The sequence below is a fragment of the Podarcis filfolensis genome, assembly GCF_964270895.1.
Source record: "Podarcis filfolensis genome assembly, chromosome: 14".
NCBI classification, from domain to species: Eukaryota; Metazoa; Chordata; class Lepidosauria; order Squamata; family Lacertidae; genus Podarcis; species Podarcis filfolensis.
Window position 1 is genome coordinate 24,960,252 of NC_139616.1, and position 23,599 is coordinate 24,983,850.

General features: G+C 42.4%; 3 protein-coding genes across 8 annotated transcripts in view; 2 read left to right on the top strand and 1 right to left on the bottom strand.

The window, feature by feature from the left end:
* DIS3L (DIS3 like exosome 3'-5' exoribonuclease) overlaps positions 1–13,091 on the top strand; it is a 25,903-nt gene extending 12,812 nt beyond the window's left edge. For all 5 annotated transcript variants that reach the window (XM_083586341.1, XM_083586343.1, XM_083586345.1 and 2 more), the window contains exons 6-17: positions 371–449; positions 1,520–1,699; positions 2,321–2,490; positions 2,583–2,744; positions 4,572–4,819; positions 5,891–5,983; positions 6,876–7,409; positions 8,135–8,289; positions 8,399–8,577; positions 10,615–10,760; positions 11,384–11,558; positions 11,645–13,091. In XM_083586341.1, coding sequence (XP_083442467.1) covers positions 371–449; positions 1,520–1,699; positions 2,321–2,490; positions 2,583–2,744; positions 4,572–4,819; positions 5,891–5,983; positions 6,876–7,409; positions 8,135–8,289; positions 8,399–8,577; positions 10,615–10,760; positions 11,384–11,558; positions 11,645–11,953 — 2,430 coding nt within the window. In that variant the 3' untranslated portion in view covers positions 11,954–13,091. The remainder of the gene's footprint in view (positions 1–370; positions 450–1,519; positions 1,700–2,320; positions 2,491–2,582; positions 2,745–4,571; positions 4,820–5,890; positions 5,984–6,875; positions 7,410–8,134; positions 8,290–8,398; positions 8,578–10,614; positions 10,761–11,383; positions 11,559–11,644) is intronic.
* Positions 1–23,599, top strand: part of LOC310749660 (tigger transposable element-derived protein 1-like) — a 462,962-nt gene that overhangs the window by 435,167 nt on the left and 4,196 nt on the right. The window lies entirely within an intron of this gene.
* Positions 12,225–23,599, bottom strand: TIPIN (TIMELESS interacting protein). 2 transcript variants are annotated; one of them, XM_083587047.1, is made up of 10 exons: positions 23,407–23,599; positions 22,695–22,876; positions 22,402–22,566; positions 20,700–20,849; positions 19,750–19,843; positions 18,449–18,524; positions 17,452–17,574; positions 17,294–17,357; positions 15,136–15,339; positions 12,901–13,785 (listed from the first exon to the last, which is right to left on the bottom strand). In XM_083587047.1, the coding sequence occupies exons 4-10, from the start codon at positions 20,824–20,826 to the stop codon at positions 13,760–13,762; spliced, it is 714 nt and encodes a 237-aa protein (XP_083443173.1). In that variant the 5' UTR covers positions 20,827–20,849; positions 22,402–22,566; positions 22,695–22,876; positions 23,407–23,599; the 3' UTR covers positions 12,901–13,759. The 2 variants fall into 2 exon arrangements, with proteins under 2 accessions (XP_083443174.1, XP_083443173.1); XM_083587048.1 differs by lacking the exons at positions 22,695–22,876; positions 23,407–23,599 and having other exon boundaries at positions 12,225–13,785; positions 22,152–22,479.

Sequence of the window (23,599 nt, forward strand, 5' to 3'; positions counted from 1 at the left end):
TCCACCACCTGGAACCTCAAGCAGCAATTCTGGCTCCAAGAGCACTCCCAAACTTTAAAAAGGATTTTTTAGATGGAGTGCAACTCCATCCAAAACAGGCAGCAGCAATTCTCATGGTTGGCGTTCTTTCTGGGCAGGAACACCTCTGTCTTGTCCAGGTTAAGTTTCAGTTTATTAGCCAACATCCTGGGCTCACTGATTCCAGACAACGGTTCAAACTTTCTCCTGTCTCCCTGGAACTATATAGAAAGTGTAGGCAGGGAGCAGAGAGAGAGAGAGCTGGGTGTCATTAGCAAGTTACTGTACTACAGAGCCAAATTTAACATAGCCTTGTATATTTGTATTGGTTGTGAATTTTAATTTATTCTAGGGGGTCCTGAATGTGAATAAGCACAGAGCGCAGGTTGAAGCATTTGTGCGACTTCACGGAGCCAGCAACAAAGAGAAAGGTGAGAACAGATTCCATGCTTTCAGTTTGGCTAGTAAACTGGGTTTTGCTATGTTTTTCCTTCTGCAAAGTACCGCTTGGCTTACTTTGCTGAGTCATCTGGGTCTACTTTGCCATGCAGGCAATTACTTTTCTGGAATCCTCTCTCTCTCTGAGGTTCCTCATGGTCTAGACCAGGAATAGGCAAACTCGACCCTCCAGATGTTTTGGGACTACAACTCCCATCACCCCTAGCTAACAGGACCAGTGGTCAGGGATGATGGGAGTTGTAGTCCCAAAACTTCTGGAGAGCTGAGTTTGCCTGTGTCTGGTCTAGACTGAACAGGTTGCCTCATAATGAGAGCTGACTAAAGGGCAGTAGCTACCTCATACTGAGTAATTTCTTCATCCCTCACACTGCTGCAATTCTGCTTTAGAGGAGGTCTTCTCTTGGGTTTCAGCTGTCCTCTGCAATCAGGTTTTACAGATTCTCAGGGCTAGATCTATTTACCACTTGCCACAGAACAGTGGGGAGAGGAAATAAATAATGTGATTTATTTCCTAGGGTTCTCCCTTTGCCAGGAAAGCCCCCTTCAAATGATTCCCCCTTAAATGATCAGATCAATATTTCAACAGGAAAGGATTGGATTGTGCTCAAAATGAATAAGGGGATGTCCTGCAATATGGGACAGTTCTTTGAAAGTAAAGGACACTTGGCAACCATCATATTATGTATAGTAATCCAGTTATTCTCTTGACATAGAATTTATGTATACATCTTTTTACATGGTGGAGTTTGGCCCTATAAATCTTTATATGTGGTTTTTCACATTTAGTTATGAGAGTGGCTTTATGAGTTTCAGAGGTTCATCTTGTATATAGATGAACAGCAGTGATTAGGAAACAGGCAGTGTGGCTTGGAAGCTGTGTGCATTCTTAAAATTTATTTATCTGTGAGGCCAGCTAAGTCCCACCCCACCCCTTTTTATATAAGAAAATGCCAAAAAAAAAAAAAGAACTGGACTTCGAGAAATAGGAATCTGCTGTTTGCTCTAGGTTCCACTGAGTCATTCCTCCTTTCTTTGCACCCAGATCTCAAAAATGATGTCCTCATTTACGGCACCAAAGCTCGGAACAGAGCAATTCATGGTGATGTGGTAGCGGTTGAATTACTCCCCAAGAGTGAGTGGAAGGGACGGACTGCCGCCCTTTGTGAGAACGAGACCGAAGAGAAGACTTCTGGGGAGGTTTACGGTGAACCTATGCCCACAGGTAAGTGTAGAGAGCAAGTTACCTGAAAGACTGTTTGCCTCTGTAAAGACGTGTAAAAGCACTTTAGTCACCTGGGGAAATTCTACCTGTGACATCGCACCCTACAGAACATCATAGGGCTGTGACCTGGAAACAGGCATTTCCCCCTACATTTCCATGGTTTGTGCTTTGCAGAACAAATTCTGAGCAAGTTGTCACTGACATCATGTTAATACGCATTGCTACCCTGTTCAAGCTTTAGCGGCTGCTCAGCTGACAACTTTTTAGTTGTATTTGGTTTACTTGGGGTGTGTTGAAGTTTGTAAATCGTAGTGGTGTCCCTTGGGCCTGAGATTGTTATTCCAATCTTGCTAGGAAGGGCCATTGTAAAAACAAGCTCATATTTAAGAAGAAGAAATTATTGATCTTGTCTGAAATGCACTGTAGCATTGTAAAGTGGCAGGCTAGTCCTGTAAGAACACTTTGCAGACCTACTGTATCATTTTATCAATTCCCTTATTGCCTCTTGGGCATGATAGATCTTCCTGTAAATGGATTTATCTATAATATCTTCCTTATCATGCGCTTTGCTTCTGCTTCCAAGGATTGATGTATAATCACAGCATTATTCCACTTTCAAAGGTAAAGTCGTTGGCATCGTACAGAAGAACTGGCGTGATTATGTGGTCACTTTTCCATCCAAAGAAGAGAGCCAGTCACACGGCAAAAATGCACAGAAAGTCCTTGTGACACCTTGGGATTACAGAATCCCCAAGATCAGAATTAGCACGCAGCAAGCTGAGGCTCTACAGGTAAAACGGTTCCTTGGTGCATAAATATCAACCAAGTTCCAATCTGCATTTGCTAATCATGAGTTTTCTGTTGACTTGGTATTTCACAACAGGACTTCCGGGTTATCGTGCGTATCGATTCTTGGGAGTCGACATCGGTGTATCCAAATGGGCATTTTGTTCGTGTTTTAGGGCGGATAGGAGATCTTGAGGGAGAAATTCAGACTATCCTGGTGGAAAACAGCATCTCTGTGAGCCCTTTCTCCGAAGCGCAGGTTGGTCTGCATTTGCTTTTAATACTTCAGCTGGTAAGTGGTAATTGTATACTTGTTCCCAGTGGTTTGGTAATAACATCAATTGGTACAGTGTAGTCTGTTCAATTGCATGAAACACGTACTAGGTGTACTGGAGAAATGCCATACTATTTCAGGTAATAGATACTGTGGGTGATGGTCTATGCGAATGTTTTTTATTATTATTATTATTATTATTATTATTATTATTATTATTATTTGCTTATTTTTTGGGAGGGGGAAACTGTTCTGCTTCTGTTAGTCATGGAATTTGCAAGAGCTCTACAGCGGAATGTATTTCGTAGTGAAAGTGGAGATTCTTGAGAGAGGCTTTGCAGCTTAAGGATTGCCCACCAAACAAAGACAGACCTCTTCCCAAGAATTCACACACTGTTAAATAGATGTGATTGATGCATGTCTGTTTCAAATTAATTTGCTGTAAATTACATTTTATTGTATTGTTTGAATGATGTCTTTGTGTTTTAACCTTCGGGAGCTGACCTGTGATGAAAAGTGGCATAGAAGTAAACTATAACTGAACCTGGCATGGAGAGGCTCAAAAAGGTCTGCAAGACCTTTGCCAGTGCTGCCTAACCACTACCAGCTGGCATTCAACAGGTTTCGCCTGCTCCCTTTCAAACCTATCGCTACAGCTGAGGGCTGGAAACCTGCTTTTAAAATCAATAAATAAAACTCTATGCTCTCAGGGTGCTGAATTCTGCAAGTTCCACATTTGCTTGATGTAGCAGGCCTGTTTATGGCTCTCTTGCTTTTAGCGGTTTGAGGTAAAAGCAGCTTTTATTTATTTGTTTATTATACATATATCCTGGCTTTCCTCTTGGAAAGGTGACATATGTGGTTCTCCTCCTCTCCATTTTATCCTCACAGGGTAGGTTAGGCTGAGAGATGATGACTGGCTCAAGGTCACCCAATGACCTTCCTGGCTGAGTGGGGATTTGAACCCTGGTCTCCAGGGTCCTAGTCAGACACTATAACAGCTATAGCCACCCAGAGGGACTGGGGCAACCCAGTCAAATGGGTGGGGTACAAATAATACAATTATTATTATTATACAGTACAGTCATACCTTGGTTGATGAACGCCTTGGCACTCCTGCCTTTTGGCTCCCGAATGCCGCAAACCCAGAAGTGAGTGTTCCAGTTTGTGAATGCTTTTTGGAACCCGAACATCCGCCATGGCTTCCGATTGACTGCAGGACCTTCCTGCAGCCAATTGGAAGCCACGCCTTGGTTTCCAAACGTTTTGGAAGTTGAATGGACTTCCGAAACGGATTCCATTCAACTTCCGAGGTACGACTGTAGTAAGCACTGCAGAGTTGTGTTAGAGCAGTGAATTTAAGGTGTCATGTTAGAAAAGCAAACTCTGCCCCTTGCACTGAAGGGGTCTGATGTAGAAGAAGAAGGAGAAGGAGAAGAAGAAGAGTTGTTTGGATTTGATATCCTGCTTTATCACTACCCGAAGGAGTCTCAAAGCAGCTAACATTCTCCTTTCCCTTCCTCCCCCACAACAACTCTGTGAGGTGAGTGGGGCTGAGAGACTTCAGAGAAGTGTGACTAGCCCAAGGTCACCCAGCAGCTGCAGGTGGAGGAGCGGGGAATCAAACCCGGTTCACCAGATTATGAGACTACCGCTCTTAACCACTACACCACACTGTACTGTGATTTCAGTATAAACAGGGGGCAAAGCTGCCTCCAGCAGATTTTACCCGCTGACTCTTAGAGAGAATACAAATGAAATGTTATTTTTTTCAATCTAAAATCTGTGACGGGCAGGACTTTCCTCCTGCAGATGTGTGAGATGCCAGTTGTTATCCCAGAGAAGCCATGGAAAGTGGCTCCAGAAGAAGAGCTCAAGCGTGTGGATCTGAGGGATACCCACTTAGTCTTCAGCATTGATCCAAAAGGCTGTGAAGATGTGGACGACGCCCTGTCCATTAGAACCCTGCCTAATGGAAACCTGGAGCTAGGGGTTCACATTGCAGACGTGACTCACTTTGTGGCTGCAAATTCTTACACGGATATTGAGGCAAGAGCAAGGTGGGTTTGATTCTGGGGTAGAAGCTGGAAGCTTTAATATTTATTGTCGTAATACAGTGGTACCTCTGGTTGCAGATGGGATCTGTTCCGGAGCTCCGGTCGGATCCCGAAGTTTCCACAACTAGAGGTGCCTGTTCTGCGCATGCACACAGTGTGATAGAGCGCTTCTGCGCATGCGGCAAAACCGGAAAGATACTTCATATACATAACAAGAGGGGCACGTAAGTAGATGTACCACTGTATATATAAACCAGTTAAAACAAAGTACCTAAGTGAACAAGGTTATATAAAATAACATAGGAAAATCAATTTGAAAACAAGATTGTGAAGCATAATAATAGTACTTCATTATGATCACATCCACAACATAGAATTAAAGCACTTTGACAGTCATAGCTTCCCCCAAAGAGTCCTGGGAATTATAGTTTACCCCTTGCTGAGCTGCAGTTCCCAGCAGACTTAACAAACTACTTTCCATGAAGGGGAGGTCATGACTGTTAAAGTGCTATAAATGTATGGTATGGACCTGTATATTGTATTATCTGCAAGGGGGGGAAATGAATGATTGTTCTTTTGATAGTGATTTCAATAACCAATACCAAGAATGTAACGAACAGTAGTGACTAAATACTGCTGCATAGGAGATGGCAGAATCAGTCACTCGTGTCATCAGAGGGAAATCTTTTCTTGTAACTGTGAAAGCTCTATTTAGATGTACAATTGCCCAAAATTGATTTTAATATTTTTGCTGCTGTTTTAGGCTGAAACTAATCTTAACATGTATGCTTGGGGTGTTTGTTTCTTACAGCTGCCAACTGCTCTTATTCTGAATTAACAGTAGATATCAATATAAGTCGCCCCACAGCAAAAGGGATTAAAGGATGGCTATTTTACGCATATACTAGTGTCACTGAAACAAATGTCTCTTGTCTACATTATAAATGGCCCGTCCTAAATTGTTTAGCATTCGCATTAGATAAACCAACCGTGTTGCAATATGCGTCCAAATGTTCTGAAACTTTAAAGATGTGCAGTAGGAGCATTATAATAATCATTTCTCCAATTTCTCAGGGCTACTACTTACTACTTAGCAGATCGGCGTTACGACATGCTGCCAGCCGTCTTGAGTGCCAACTTATGTTCTCTTCTTGGGAATGTTGACAGGTGAGCTCTTAGCACTGACTTACCCTAGTATCTCAGGTATTAAGACAAGTTCTTGGTGTTTTGCTTCTTCCTAGCCCTGGCTCTTTGGGAGACAAAAATAACCTCTTGTAGCATTCTAATATTCTGCAATTTTTCTCAGTTTATGAGAAAAGTTTCATACACAAAACATTCTAGCGTGTTTTGCAAGCACAGAAGTTTGGCCATTATTAGAATCTATTAAACTGCACGTACTTAAAATATAACTACCGTATTAAATCAATTTCTCTGTCATTAGCCATTGTCTTTTCTCCCCTGTACTGAAAATTGAAAGGGTGGAAACTAGGGGTGAACTTCATGTTTTTTCCAATGACTAACAAGTGGATTTTGCTAACACAGCTGTTTATGATTCATAAAAGCAACCCATGTTATGAATGTCAAACCAACTGAACTCTGTTTCTCTCTTGCTCGAAACCATTATTATTTATTGAAGTTATATATCTCCCTATACCTGGGGGTCTCAGGCGGTTCACAGAATAAAATCAAGATATAAAACCACAAAATACATAATAAAAATAAAAACAAAAACCCAATAGCCCCCCCAAAAAAATATTCAAAAGGGCATAATCAGATCAACCAAAGGCCTGGTTAAAAATGTTTCTGCCTGGCGCCTAAAGGTGTATAATGAAGGCGTCAGGTGGACTTCCCTGGGGAGAGCATTCCACAGACGAGGAGCCACTGCAGAGAAGGCCTGTTCTCGTGTTGCCACCCTCCGGACCTCTCGAGGAGCAGGCATACGAAGAAGGGCCTCAGAAGATGATCTCAGTGTCTGAGTACAGGTAGGTTCATATGGAAAGAGGCTACATGATGGTCAGCGTTGCCATTTATAAATCGGCAATGTTGTTTTATTTTCAAGGTATGCTGTGAGTGTCATTTGGGAACTTGAAAAAACTTCCTATGAAATAAAGGAGGTTTGGTACCACAGAACCATCATTCGCTCTTCCTACAAACTGTTTTATGAGGCGGCCCAGGCATTGCTGGATGGAGACTTGACAGTGGCCGATGAAATTCTGGAGCTCAAAGATATGGGCGAAGATACGAGGAAGCAGAAGTTAGACCAGCTGACCTGGGCCATAGGGAAGCTGACCGATGTCGCCCGGCATATTCGAGCTAAGAGGGACAGCTGCGGAGCCCTGGAATTGGAAGGGGTCGAGGTCAGAGTGCTACTGGATGACAAAAAGAACATCGATGACCTCATCCCTCGGCAGCCGCTGGAAGTCCACGAAACAATTGCCGAATGTATGATTCTTGCAAACCATTGGGTGGCCAAGAAGATATGGGAGACTTTCCCTCACCAAGCCCTCCTGCGCCAACACCCACCCCCACGGCAGGAGTTTTTTTCAGAGCTCCGAGAATGTGCTGGAACAAAAGGCTTCTTCATAGATACACGGCAAGTAGAATCGGGGCTTACCAGTCCAGGCCTTCTTTAAGCTGCAGAGTAGTTGTTTTCCAAAATATCTCAAAGTACAATGCGGCTCTGGATGCCCAAATTATCTGCATTTTCAGAAACAGGCTGGGCTTATGCGTTGTTTATTTAATTAATTTATATATTTATATACCACCGTTTATCAAAAGATTCCAGGGCAATATAGAAACATTAAGAACGTATTTTACAATTATGGCATTGATATGCTACTCCAGAACCTGAGTTATCTTCTGGCAGCATTTTCATTGTTGTATATTTACAGATAAGGCACTTTGGGCTAGGAAAAAGGCTATTACGATCTCTCCAGCTGCTCTACCCCTCTGTATTCAGAGTAGTCTGGTTGCAGGGTTAGAAGGCAGCCAGATGGAGCTTGCCATAGAAGAGGTCTGTTGCAGCAACTTGAGTTTTGGACGGAAGTGCAGTTTCAAAGGTAGGGGAGGAGAGTGGCTTGGAAACTATTCTCCATCCGCTATCCACTGCATCTTTAAAAACTTAGAGCTAGACCCCTTAACAACTGGTGTAGAACTGGAATTCCTCCGAGTTTGTCTGTTCAGGTAAGTCCAAGACTAGTTTTAGGATAGGTTGGTGGCGTAGGTTCATTTGTGAAAGTTGTAACAAGAAACATCTACATTACTGAAAAGTTCAAATAAATTGATTTTCTGTTATCATTAATCTATTCATTTTGATAGGTCGAACAAAGCATTAGCTGACTCCCTGGATAAGGCAGTTGACCCATCTGATCCTCTGGTGAACAGGCTGCTGAGATCTATGGCCACACAGGCAATGTCTAACGCCTTGTATTTTTCAACTGGCTCTTGCCCCAAAGAAGAGTTCTTTCACTATGGTAACTGCTGTTGTTTCTTTCTTTGTGTGTTTTTAAAATCCCAGCTCCAACTCCTCCACGATTGTCTTCATGGCCTTTGTGTCCATTCTTGCATCCTATTTTGCGGCAGGTCTTGCTCTGGATAAATACACCCACTTCACTTCACCAATTAGAAGATATGCTGATATAATAGTCCACCGGCTGCTGTTGGTGGCCACTTCGAAAGGAGATAAATCAGGCACCAAGGAGAACTTGCTTAGCAACAAAGAACTTGAAGAGCTATGTAGACACATCAACAACAGAAACAGGGTAAGGCGACTAGTGAGCCTGCATTTGGGTGTGTTTATGCAATAGATTCTCAGAGAGGCACATTTGACTTAGGCCGCCATACATTTAAAACACTATGATACCGCTTTTTAAAAAATCATGGCTTTCCCCCTAAGAATTATGGGAGCTGTGGTTTGTTAAGGGTGCAGAGAGTTGTTCGGAGGTGCCTATTCCCCTCTCAGAGTAATTTAAAAACTATCCCTCTTCACAGGGAACTCTGGGAATTGTAGCAGTGGGATGGGATTAGGGGTCTGTGAACAATTCTTAACACCCATCACAAAAGGCAGCTCCTAGACTCCTTTGGGGAAATCATGATGAGTGCTTTAAATGTGTAGTATGAATGTGGACTTACTGTGAAGGTTGATTCACTGCAGTGAAGATGGGAAGTTATTTTGGGGGAGGTTCGTCATCCCACTTGCTTTGGAAGCAGCCAGTGCAAATAAATCACAATTTATGCAAATATTTAATTACCGTATTTTTCCCTCTATTACACGCAGATTTTTTCTCCTAAAAAGTAAGGGGAAATGTCTGTGCGTGTTATCGAGCGAATGTGTGGTCCCTGGAGCTGACAAGCGGGAGTGAAGGCAAAAATCAGGCAAATATCAAATCGTCCGGAGAAGGGAGGAAAGGAGGAAGTTGCTGCTTTCCTGCATTCTGCCTCAGGGTCTTACTGCCCACCCGCTTCTGTTTCCTTACTGTGTTTGCTCAAACGGAACAAAGAGCAGAGAAAACCCCTCCCCTCCAGGCAAGCAGAGTGGAAAGCTCCTCTCCGTGCGTCTGGGACTCGAAGGCAACATGCAGGTTGGGGGGGGGGGGAGAGAGAGCTGGCTGGCTTGTGGGGGGGGGGACTTTTGCCTTCCTTTCCTCCCTCCGGTAAAACCCCTCTCCTGCATTCTTAGCCAGCTGCTTCTCTGCACACCCCTCTCCTTGTCGCTTCTATGTTTTTCCTTCCCTCCCTACTTAAAATGTGGTTCCAATCACGGATCCACATGGATCCTCAGGATCTTTGCATTGAGTCACCCCAAATTCACCATCAGATCACATAGCAATGATCTGATGCAAAAACAGGGCTGCAATGGTGCAAAAACATGGTTACAAAGCACGGATCCACATGGATCCTCAGGATCTTTGCATTGGGTCACCCCAAATTCACCATCAGATCACATAGCATGTCCATGGCTACAGCCTGCACCAAAAAAATCACGCACCCACTGTTGCCTGGGGCTGCAATGGTGCAAAAACGTGGTTACAAAGCATGGATCCACATGGATCCTCAGGATCTTTGCATTGGGTCACCCCAAATTCACCATCAGATCACATAGCATGTCCATGGCTACAGCCTGCACCAAAAAAATCACGCACCCACTGTTGCCTGGGGCTGCAATGGTGCAAAAACGTGGTTACAAAGCACGGATCCACATGGATCCTCAGGATCTTTGCATTGGGTCACCCCAAATTCACCATCAGATCACATAGCATGTCCATGGCTACAGCCTGCACCAAAAAAATCACGCACCCACTCTTGCCTGGGGCTGCAATGGTGCAAAAACGTGGTTACAAAGCATGGATCCACATGGATCCTCAGGATCTTTGCATTGGGCTACCCCAAACTCACCGTCAAATCACATGTCTGTGGCCGCAGCATGAAGCACAAAAATGATACATCCACTGTTTCATTCAGAATTTTTTTTCTTGTTTTCCTCCTCTAAAAACTATGTGCGTGTTATGGTCAGGTGCGTGTTATCGAGCGAAAAATACGGTACATTAACCTAAAGAACATAAAGAAAAGGAAGAGAATGGACAAGACAGGAAATCATTTCCAACCTTAAATGTTCTGGGACCCGGCTGCCTGAAGAACTGCCTCCATCCATATGAACCTACATAGGTTTTAAGGTCATTGTCTTGAGCTATGCTGTCTGGTTGACCAGATATCAAAACATCATAGGCAGGGCCTTTTTGGTAGTGGCACCAACATAGTGGAATCCCTCATTTCTAATCTAAATGGCTTTCTTTGGATAGGCTGCTCAGCATGCCCAGAAGCAGTCCACCGAACTTTTCCAGTGTATGTACTTCAGAGATAAGAGTCTTGATGGAGATGAGCAGTGCACAGCAGATGGGATTATCTATTCAATCCGAACGAATGGCGTGCTTGTCTTTGTGCCAAGGTAAGGCAACTGTAGCTTGAAGCCAGACAAGCAAGTCCACATGGCAAGTTGCCTATTTCTGGGCAATCTAGAACACATGGGAAGGATTACAGCATAGCAGCTTTTAACCCTGTGGGATTTGGTAGGGACATTTTTCTCAAATGAAGTTGGGAGGAGGGGAATTTGAATTCGGGAACCTAGGAAGCTGCCCTATTCAGTCAAACCACTTGTCTTTCTAACCAAATGTTGGTAGCAGCTCTCCAACGTTTCAGACAGGAGTTTTTCCCAGATCCAATTGGAGATGCTGGATTGAACCTGGGACCTTCTCTGTTCAGAGCCTATTCACTACTTACAGCCCCCATGTGACAATGATTTGAGACTCTGGCATAGGGTGGGACAGAGCTCCTCTGAATAAGTTCTCCTGTAACAGAGACTGCCCAGTCTTCCCGTTTGTTAAAAAAGCATGTTTTGTAATACTAATTGATACTTATTTTACATTTATTTTTGTTTTTTACTAATAGTTTTATAGACTTTTCTAAAAAGAGGTACTTACTTTAATCAATTAATTGCCTCAGGCTTTTTCAACGATAAAGTTCACTAGCAACTGGATATTTTTTTGGGAACCTAATCTCTTTCTGTCACAGGTATGGAATTAAAGGGGCAGCCTATCTGAAAAATAAGGAAGGGTTGGTCCTCTCTTGTCAAGCCGATGGGAGCTGCAAATGGAAACCTGGTTGTCTCCAGCGCTTTCCTAGCAAAATTATCTCTGCTCCCACAGCTGAGGATTCTGTTACTCTGAACCTGTTTGACCATGTGGCGGTATGTAACGTATCTGCATTGAAATTACTCTCCTGTAACACAAGGAGGCAAAATAGAATCTTACTGTGTGCTTTTTCCACCCACAGGTAAAAATTTCCGTACAGAGTTCTCGTTGCCATACCGATCGCATTCAGTTGCATATAACAAGCTGCAAACCTTACAAGACACCAGAGTTGGAACTGTCTCAAAGTCCCCACATATCTAGAACAGATTTGGTACGGGAAGTAACGAAGACTGTGGAGGAGGCCCAGCTTGCTCATGACAAGGCCAAAACAAAGATGATAGAGGAAGAATATGAGGAGTATCGCCAGACTCAGGGTGTGAGCCTGTATCACTTGTTGGAGGAAATCAAGGAATTGGCCTTATTGGATGTATCTGCAGATAGTGGAGCATGAAAGCTCTCGTGCAAGTGCTGTTCCTTTGGCCTGTCCTAAAAAAAAATTTGTAATATTTCTAAATGTGTTACATTATTTCAGTTGGCTCGGCTTTTGGTAAAACATGGTATAATACAGTATCTCTATGAAAATAGGCAGCTATACAGTAAAACACACTTGTAGTCATGGACGGTAATGAAATAGCACTTTGCCTTCTGTGAATTGAGTACATAAAATGGCAAATATTTCAAGCACCTCAGGGAATAAACAATAATTTGATATGACAACCAAGTAGCTCTTTAAAATTTTACTCTCTGATAATGGAAGTGACTATACAGCAAAAGAATGTTAAGCGCTTCCCATCAATTTATATCCAGTATTTAGCATTTGGGTTGTTTTGGTTTTCACCACCATTGAGTTGTACTCAAATGTACCTCCGAATTACGAAACCATTATCAAAACTCTTGAGTAACAACTTTAGCAATGAAGCATATAAGAACTAAGTTTAGTTGAGATTTTGTATTTTTCTTTCTTCAGCCTCTCAGTTCAGACTAGGGTTTCCTACCTGCCATGTGGAAACCATCCAAGCTCTGTGCAGGAATTCAGGATGGGATAAGGTGGCAGGAAAGGCTTATCTGAATCAACTCAGTTCTCATTCTAACACTGGATCGTGCCATTTTGTTACACTGCAAAGTAACCTTCCAGATATCCCAAACCATGCTCCTTTAATGAGCACTACTTTTATAAGTAGCGTGTCTAAAAGCTTGCACATAGATATCCCCTAATTTGCATGCTATGCCACTGAACATTACCTCTGTTCTGCAAGATCAACCTATACAATATTTACCTATGCAGTATATTAGTTGCTGCTTCTGGTAGCAGACCAAAATCTCCTGTTTCACAGCAGATTTCCAACATCTTCATTTCCAGTGTAAAATATGGACACATAGCACAAGTATTTCACAATGTGAAAGCTATAAAAGATTTTAATGGCAGAACTATCATTGCTTTGGTCTGCTTTCTATATGTAACATTTTATAACATCTACTGTGAGAATGGTGCTTTCTCATTGAAGGATTAGCAGCCATTACTTTTAATTCAAGCTTCAACTCGTCTCACTTTAAACTGAGAAACATCATTTCCAAAGTGGTGGATAAAGGAGAAAAAAATCTGAATTACAGACCTCTCACTGAAAGGCCAAGTTAGCATGCAACATTAAGCCAAACTATAGCTTAGCGTGAGCAAGCAAGCATAGTGGCACAGAGTGAAAATCACAGCCACTTTACTCCTCCCTGAGTCCTGCTACAGCACTAACCCATTTGCTCCTAGACTTGTATGTCTCACTAGAAACAAGCCGCAAGCTGTAACTAAAGCTTGTTCTTAGCTTACTGCTCATGGTTTGATCGGAGAAGACAAACCACAAGTCTAGGTTTGCACAGAACATTAAGACAAACCATGGATAGCACTACAGGGGTGGAGTCAAGCAGCCACAGTTTCCACCTCTTAACAGGACACTTGCTCATTCATGCCTAGCCATGGTTTTGCTCATCTTTACATGTAAGTAAGACCAGTGGAACTGGGAAGAATGATCAGTTGTTCCAGTAGGAAAAAAAATCCATTAAAAAAACCACTTTCAAGAGGAAGAAATAACAGGAATATGTGACGTATAATTCAAGATGTTGGTCCTTGGTCACTTGATACAAAAGTTAAAGGTCATTTGACTTCTATACTTCCAATTTCCTTCTTCTCGACAGTCTGAAAAGGTACATTTCCTCCTTCCACCATAGGCAGGTCATCTTGTTCCTGAGCCACAACAATGTTACATTCTTAATCTGCCTGGGTCACTTGCAGCTCTATTAGAAACAAAAAAAATACTGGCTGTCACCATTCTTGCATTAACTCATTTCCTCTAATGTAATTGCTTAGGCTCATACTCCCTAGCCCAGTCAATAACTTGAAGTTTTATGAGGTGAGAGAAGCAATCAATTTCTTTAAACCAAACTTTTATTAGTAAGAAAAATGAAGCAATTATCACAAGGCAGGGGTCAATCTGAAGGAAATAGTTAAATTTAAAACTGAAAAACATGAATTCGAAATGCAAGGAGAGGAATGTTCTGGCTGCTAGCTTTCCACAGAATATTGTAATAGAGCCAAAAACACTTTAGTTCAGTCATCAAATGTATGGAAAGAACAAATTGTGACATTTGTTCCTACATAAACTCTCCTTCTCTTTGGTTTTGTCATAGTGTGGTACACCTTCATGAAGAAACGTGGTTCAGGCCACTTGGTGAATCTCCACCACAATAAGTCTCACTACTAAGTTGAAGAAGGGGGGTGGAGAAGAAAAATTCCTGCTAATAACTATTCCGCTCTTATGGCAATCCTTGGTAGCTCATCCACCTAGTAACAAGGTAACCTGAATCTTGTTCAGGTGAAGACAAAGACCAGCTGTTTGATTTAATTTCCCTGTTTATGTCAAGTTGGAAGGTTTTAGTGTAAAAGGGCAGTGCATATATAGAACTAGCAATAAACCAGTCATCACATGAACTTCCTGCTAATCTGAAAGTATAATGGAATCACATCACACACACACACACACACACACACACACAAATAACACAAATTCAATTATAGATTGGCAGCAAGCTCCTGCAAAAGCTGCTACTAGGACCCCATCTGCAACTGTAAAGATTCGTTCTAGCTTTTTTCTCTTTCTGCCTCCCTTTCCTTTTGCCTGCCTGCCTGTCTGCCCCCCTCCCTCCTGCCATTTGGGGAAAGGCAGTCCTGCTGGCCAGCAACAAGCATGGAGAAGGTTGGAAAGCCCCTCTTCCACCTCCACTGATCCAACTCCTCAGGGAAAGCACAGGGACCAAAGGAGACTCCTCAGATGCCTTGAAGCCAGACTGGGGAGGTAATTTAAGGTAAATTGGATTATACATGAATTTTGCCTAATGCACAGGCTTTGGAACCTAACCCCCATGTAGATTTGATTCCCTTATACCTTGCACACCACAGCTCACCTATTGAGAGGGAAACTATTTTGAAGGGGAAGAAATCATTTACAAACAAATTTAAAGAAAACCTCAATTTTTATATTTGCAATTGTCAAAACAGAACCAGATGCTGATTTTTAGCAGGATGTTTGAATTCAAGTATCCCAAAGTATCACCATGAATAGCCTCTATTCATACTTTAGAATTTACCTTCTTGTGACTGACTGTTGAACTGTGTTTTTGCTTGTCTTCTTTCCATGGCTAGTTGTCTATTCCTTTCAATTCTCTGCAGCTGCTCCTCTGTTAGTGTGCTATTTGGGGGCAAACCAAAGTCTTCTCGTGCATTTTGGATTTCAGAAAATAAATCTAATTCTTCAGTGGCTGGATTAGGTCCATTGCTTCCCCCATCCTCACCTATATTGAATGGAAAAGGCTATCAGAAGTTTCCAGGCAAAATCTACACTAAGCTAGGCTGCTTTAAAAAAAGTAAACAGATTTATCATCATATTGCTGGAACTACAATAATATTCCCTCATTCAACAGTGTAGCAAATTATAGAAGGAAAGCTATTTGTCCAATGATACAGAAGTGTTAATTCCTGTGTCTTATTAATTAGAAAGCAGTCAAAATCAAAAAGGTATCTAATTCCTGAAACAAAAATGCCATTCATATTTCCTTAAACCAAAACTGTGTTGTCTGCCACTCAACATATATGTATGGAACCATCGCACAGAAATCTGGTAACTGGACAGAGGCTGTCGGCAGGATCCATTTTGTTAATATATGTGGCTGCCTAGGGCTGCATTGTATAGCTAACAAATGCAACCAATATTCATTGCATCCACAATTATCTAATTGTTCTGATATCCCAGGAGAGGAAGGCAAAACAGCATATTAATGGTTTACACTTTTAAAGTCAAGTCAGTGGTAGCTTTCTGCTAATCTTTTAGGAAAGATTGTCATTAAACTTCAGCACTGTTGCAGCAATTGCCAAAATTTCTACCTAGCTCCTCTATGAGTCCAAGCTTCCCAAGACACCACAAAAGTTTACAATTAATGTATAATCAAAGGGCTTAGCAAAATGCACAGAACTTAGGGAGACTGTTCAGATTAAATCCTGTATTCTGGAAACTAAATTTATTGTGTCCTAAGCACAATGTGCAATCCAGATGGATACCAACAAATACACAAACTTATGGAACTGACATATGTTCCTTATTTTTTTAAAAAAAGATTAAATACATTGTTCTAGGGAGGAGCTGAAAGTACATAGTAGTTCTCTAGCTAATTTCCAGTGCGTCTAGGACCTGCTACTGGAATCTGCTGCACAGAGTGCTTGTTTAGGTAGCTCTTTAGATCTAGAAAGGCACTTCTTATGTCTTTAAGCAAAAGTGCAAGTTCAGGAGCACTCAATACCAACAAGTTATCCCTCAACTGTTAAAGACTTCCTGCGATGCACTATGGCATTGTCATTTTAGCAGCAGACACATGGATTCAAGTTTTTAAAATGAGACCATGCAAGACTGGTCAAAAAATGAGAGGCACAAATATAAGATGGGTGACACCTGGCTTGAGAGCAGTACATGTGAAAAGGATCTAGGAGTCTTGGTTGACCACAAACTTGACATGAGCCAACAGTGTGACGCGGCAGCTAAAAAAGCCAATGCAATTCTGGGCTGCATCAATAGGAGTATAGCATCTAGATCAAGGGAAGTAATAGTGCCACTGTATTCTGCTCTGGTCAGACCTCACCTGGAGTACTGTGTCCAGTTCTGGGCACCAAAGTTCAAGAAGGACACTGACAAACTGGAACGTATCCAGAGGAGGGCAACCAAAATGGTCAAAGGCCTAGAAATGATGCCTTATGAGGAACGGCTAAGGGAGCTGGGCATGTTTAGCCTGGAGAAGAGGAGGTTAAGGGGTGATATGATAGCCATGTTCAAATATATAAAAGGATGTCACATAGAGGAGGGAGAAAGGTTGTTTTCTGCTGCTCCAGAGAAGCGGACACGGAGCAATGGATCCAAACTACAAGAAAGAAGATTCTACCTAAACATTAGGAAGAACTTCCTGACAGCAAGAGCTGTTCGACAGTGGAATTTGCTGCTAAGGAGTGTGGTGGAGTCTCCTTCTTTGGAGGTCTTTAAGCAGAGGCTTGACAACCATATGTCAGGAGTGCTCTGATGGTGTTTCCTGCTTGGCAGGGGGTTGGACTCGATGGCCCTTGTGATCTCTTCCAACTCTATGATTCTATGGTCAGCTCAATCCTAAGGGACATCAATTTTGCTGTCAGTTCTCAGTAGCACCTAAATGTCTGACCATCAAAAGAGAAAAGGATGCAGTGCTAATATTTTCAATGCATACATGCCTTCATTACTTGTGAATTCTTCATGCAACATGGGCAGGTCAAGTCTAATTCGCTTCAAGCATGCCTAGAATGAGAAGATGTGCCATATGTTACAGATCCGAGTTGTATTTGTTGCTTTCAGTTAAGCATTACTTTTACTCAGATTGGTTGACACTTACCTGGACTGGTTGTTTACCTCCTAAACTCTCTACTTTGTCAACAAAATCCTCAAATGGAAGTTTAGGGAATAGCCTGTGAGCCCAGTGCTCCATATGCCTCACAAGTGCCTTCAGGTCTGCTTCCTGAACATAAAGAACAAGATACAATTTAAACATTGGGCATGCTCACATTGAGAAAGTATTTGAAGCTTTATTTTACAAAGCCTTAAATACTGAAGTTGTACATTTGGGGTGTAAAAGTGTATCCAACTGACAAAAGTAATTGTTATTAGCTTTAAAAAAAACAGATTAAAGGCCCTTTCTTGAAGATGCTTGGGGAGTTGCTGTGGCTCAGTTATAGAGCATTTGTTCTGCATGCAAAAAAAATCCCAAACACCTACATCTCCAGGTTAAGGCAGAGACTGTTCCCTGTCTAAAATCCTGGAGAGCCACTGTAGACCAGTGTTACTCAGTCTTGTGTCTCCAGAGGTTTAAGAACAGGAGCTCCACCAACTGAGATCGTCCATTCAGGTGTGGATTTGTGGTTGAAGACTGGAGATGGCATATCCATCACATTAAATATTCCTACTGGTTTTTAATTGTACTTGCATTGCTTCTCCCCTCCAGTCTTTAAGATATTGTAAAACAGTATCTTGTCTGGAAAGGGTTTGTTTTGATGAATGTATTAGTTAAGTGAGCCTACACAACTATCTTTTCAACAATGAGGCAAATCTTTCTCCTTGCTTTGGCTTCCCTTATACTATTAAGGAAGGCTAATGTTAAACGTAAATTACCCAAAATAGTCAATTTTGTGCCATTATCATCATGACAGAGTGGCAATTCACAACTGATCAACAAAACTAAACATGTTAGTATTAGAACCCCTAACATTTAATCTAATCCTTTGCTGAAAAACTTCATGTTCGTATGTTCCACACAGCTTACACAGTTCCACAGAATACATAATATGCATACAATGGCCACAAAAATCAAGAGAAGACTTCTCAGCATTGCTTACCTCATAACCTTTACCTTTGAATTTTACATTATCAAACATATTCCGCAAAGCTGGAAGTCCTCGCTCTGAAACTAACCTGTGAATGTTAGAAGTGTCTCCAGTTACTTGAAATTTTCTTTTTCAATAACAGGTATTCCACCCAAAACTCTGAAATACGATGCCAATGTGTACAAGAGGCATGGTATACAGTCTGTTATGGCTTTTGATGATGCACATAATTTTCATGTAAGAAAATGTTTCCAGTTCTGAAGAGGTATCAAAATGCTATCAAACTCTTCAGGGATAGCCAACATAGTGTTCTTGTACTACAATTCCCTTCAGCTCGAGTCAGTACCACCAATAGTCAGGGGTGATGGGAGCTGTAGTCTGGAGGACATGATATTGGCTATCCATGCTATAGACAATTTGTTCCAGCAGAATCTATAATACATATATACATATACCTACACAAACACACATATATACAATAGTATACACATATTTCTTAAGCCAACAAAACTGAATTGAACCTCCTTAAAACAAACCATTTACAAATAGAGTTGCCAAGCCATTATTTGGATGGGTTTTGGCACCCATTTGAGTACTGTGTTGGGAAGAGGCCCCTTGATTAAGCAAGTCTCCAAATGTTTTCTGCTCAGTTGCATTTTATTCTTCTCACTCACTGCCAAGCAAATGATGTGACACTGCAACACAACAATGGCAAAGGTATAGCACAACCCATTGCCTAGGCTGATCTACAAAATCACCAATTTATTCATTTATTTAAATATTCATATGTCCTGCCTTTGGGCCCCTCACAACAGTCATCATAAGATGGCTCACATGATTAACATAATATAAATTTCCTAAAACTGGGGCTAAATACCAGAAGCCAGATACTAAAGTCACTGAAGAGACAATGGGAAACTAAACCAAACCAAACCAAAGCTATGGTGGGACAAAAAGGTTTTGGCAGCATGTTGAAGTGCCGGTAAAGAAGGGATTATGTATTTATGGTTGGAACCCACCCTGGGGTCCTGAAAATAGAGTTCCATGACCTGGACACTGTAACTGAAAGGACACTGTCCCATGTCCTAGCCAACTGGACCTCTATGTGAAAGAGGATCTCTAAGGAAGTTCCACTCTAGTAACCATAAGAGAACACCATACAGGTCAACAAAAGGTAAAAACTTATGTATATTGGGATGCATCTCAAAGATCCAAATTCTAGAAGTTTGGCATCAATTAAAAGGATTAAGAGCAATAATATGCAACAGAGTAAATAGAGGCACACATAGGGTTAGGAATTTTTTTCTAAATACCTGTCAGCATCTAGTTTAGGCACCGGCCTTTTAACAGATCGCCTTGTAGTCCTAGAAGAATCCTTGGCTTGTGACAATTTGTTTTCTTCTGATTCTGACAAATGAAAAACAACATATGCTAAAACTGAGAATGGGATTAGATTTACTGAGTGAAACATCCATAGTAATAAACATTCCCATATATTTTTATATAACATATATGAATGCTGTAACAGTCATACAGGCATATTCCAGGAAAGGTATTTATTCATGCAATGGTGTCTTATATTTGGTGTCCTATCCCCCTGCTGCTAAACAGGGATAGGAAACCTTCAGCCTCAAGGCCACATTCCCTCATGGGCAAACCTCCAGGGGTACATGACAGTAGTGGCAAATTCATAACATAAATTGGGAGGGGCAACAGTTAGGAGTCTTACCTTTGAATGATGGGTTACATTCCTGCCATGCCAGACCCCATCCTGGCAGATAAGTGGCTATTACAGTTCAAGGGCACATTCCAGTGAGGTAAAAGCACCCAATGAGTGCTTTGGAGCAAAGCAGGCAAGGGGCATGGCTTTGGGAGAGGGGCATGGCCTAGGGAGAACCCTGAGGCTATAGTCCACATGCTATATGTTACAGCCTGTTGTATCAAAGCTAAACCACCTTAAGGAGTAAGTGTGCAAAGTAACTTTCAACCAGTCTTTTTTAAAAAAAAAAACCAAACCAGATATAATTTAAATAGGGGTTGTTGTTGTTGTTTAAAAAAACCTACTATGGGCATAAAATAAATTCTCTCCTCGTAAAGTCTAGTATTAGAAGCAAATGTAGTTTCATGGATTCAAGGCGCAAAGCTATGCACACTTACCTCAGAGTAAAACCCTGAACACAGTGGGATTTACATCCAAGTAAACGTGCATAGAATGTGCTATCAGGGTTCAAAATGAGAACATTTAGTTCAAGTGAACAGTCACCTCCATTCACTAAGTTGCCTTCAACATCTCCTGGAGAGTCTGGAGGTGGTAGAGGTAGAAACGTCTCATCCTGGATTTGTTCATATTCAGGAAGATCAAACAAATTGCCATCTATTGGATCTATCATCTTGCGATCCAAAGCACTCTATCCTGGAAAAGTAGCAATGCAAAATTGTGAAATTTTGGTTAAAAGATGAAGAAGGGATAAGGTAGTCATGGATAACGTTCAGACAAAGGGCAGATGAGGTAACAACAACAAAAAAGACAGATTATAAAAGTTATACGTTATAAGTTTTATATGTTAGAAAATGACACGCCTGTCTTGGAATCAAGTATAGAGCAACACAGCTTTCATTCAGAAGGTTGTGCATTATCACCTCATATTCCTGAGAACACTGCACTGTAACCTTTCCTCATAGGGAAGGTGCTCCAGCCCCCATGATCATTCTGGCTGAACTTAATAAAAGCCCTGCTGAATCAAGTGAAAAGCCCATCTAGTCCAGCATCCTTTTCCTACAGTGGCCAACCAGAAGCCCCAAGGCAGGACCAGAGTGCAACAGCACTCTTCCCACTTGGAAACCCAGCAACCGGGCTTCAGAGGTACTTATTACATGTTGCAAAAAAATAAATAAATGAAAGGATCTCAGAAAAGATCTCAGAAACCCTGCTCCACAGTAACTCCAAGCAGGGCTTTCAGTGCAGTCATCCCTGTTCAATGGAACGGCATTCCTGTCGAGATACCACACTATCTTCACTTTGCAGAAACAACTGAAGACGTGGGGGTTTTTTTCTGTTCTGAAGAGAGCTTTCCCAGCAGGATGAATAGACTATAGGTGTCCACTTAGTATTTGAGAGCAAGATCGCTCTCCACCCTCTCGGGTTTCCAGCAACTGGTAACCAAAAGCATCATCGCCTCCAAGTGTGAAGGGAGAGCATAACCATCCAAGTTTGTTATAAATACGGCTTTTAATGCTGTTGTAACCCACCCTGGGACCTTAGGGCAAAAGGCAGGCAATAAATAAAATAACCCTCCTCGCTCACAGCCATGGATAGCCCCTCTCCTCCATGAATTTACCCTATCCTCTTTTAAAACCGTCCCAAGTTGGTGGCCATTAAAAAACCTCCTGTGGGAGGGAGTTCCACAGCTTCACGATGCGCTGAGCGAAAGGATTTCCTTTTTATTTATCTGCCCCGAATCTTCCAACACTCAACTTTATGGGATGTCCCTGAGCTTCAGAGGTTTTTTTTGGGGGGGGAGCCTCTTTCCCCTGTGGAGGGAAGCTTTTAATATTTGATGTTTTATTGTATTTTAATATTTTGCTGGAAGCCGCCCAGAGTGGCTGGAGAAACCCAGCCAGATGGGCGGGGTGTAAATATTATTATTATTATTATTATTATTATTATTCCTTTCCGCTTTCCCCCCACCTCGAGTGATTTCATGTCGTCTCTTACCCTCCCTCCTTCTGAAAGCTGCAACCTCCCCTCAGAGGGGAAAAGCTGTTCCTTCATCCCCTTGACCATGATTTTGGGAGCCCTTTTCTGGGCCTCGCCCAGGTCCTCCTGCAGGGCAGGTGAAGGGGAGCCACCGCCGCTCCTCTTCCTAGTCCAGCCAACCTGGGCCTCGAGCCGCCTCCACGCACACCCTCCGAGGAGAGGAAGCCCCCTCCCTACCGGACAATACCAACGGAATGGCTTCGCTTACCTCAGGGACAACTTCCCTCAGAAACCGGCCCTCCGCTCCCGCCGAGCAGAAAACGCGCCAAAGCGCTGCGGGGGGAGGGGTTTGGGGTTTGGAGGCGGAAGCCGCGTCATCTCGCGAGAGCAGCGACACGCGCTCCTCTCCCATAGACTTCAGACCACAGTAGACCTAACAGGCAGAAGGTGGCAGAGGCAGTTTCCGGGTTCATTTTTTTGTTTCGTTTTCACCAAATGAAAAAGAAAAGAAAAAAGATTGATGATAAGACATACTTGGTATGGATAAAAAAATAGATTTACCTGGGGTATTTGGGGATGGGAGACCCAAGCGCTCTTTGGCATGAAGTATGGGCGGCGGTGGCTCCCATGGCGAGAGTGTAGTGTGAGACTCTCCTCGGCATCGGGGGGCTGCAAGGCTGTTGTAAAACCACCACTTGAGCCTGACCCGGCCTCCACGTGCAACATTACAGCGCAACCCGGTTCTGAAGAAGGAAGTCGATGGCATGGAGGTGTGGGGTTGGGGGAATCCACAAATATTTTCCAAAAACATTTAAAGCTCTAAATAATCTAAGGTTCTGCCACCCCCAGCAGAAGCCTCCCCAACTTTAATTTCCTAAGAAACAACTTTGATTTCCTTAAAAAAAAAACCTGCCCCCCCCCCAATAAAAATCCCGGCTCGATCGTGCTCGCCCCTGGCTGAGAACTCAACTCTCTTCTCTCTTCAACTGCCCCAGTTTCCATTGTGGAAGATAGTAGAGCATATCGGCACTGACATTTTGCATAGGTTAAGCTATTTTAAAAAAACACACACGCTTCAGGAGCTAATTAGCAATGCAATTCTGTGCATGCCTCTGCTCAGAAATAAGTCCCATTAAACTCGACGAGGCTTCCATCTGAGTAGAAATCAAATGTTTCAAAAGAAGCAAGAGTTAGAAAACAAGGACTTCTCGATTTCTTGGTGCCCTTCTGTTCTGAGGGGCGGGGGAGCAGTCTGCGCCCAACTTCCAATTACCTTGAATTTCCATGTTTATTTCTCCGCCTAGGTTTTACTTCTTCCATCCGAAAGCGGCACTTTAAAATATCTTTTTTTTTTATCTGAACCCGAAAATCGCCTATAACACAAGCGAAGCGATGTGCTGCCTCTTGAGGTCCTAGCTCTGTGTTCTCGCTTCCCTCCTTCTTTTCCACGCCTCTACTTTTCCCCT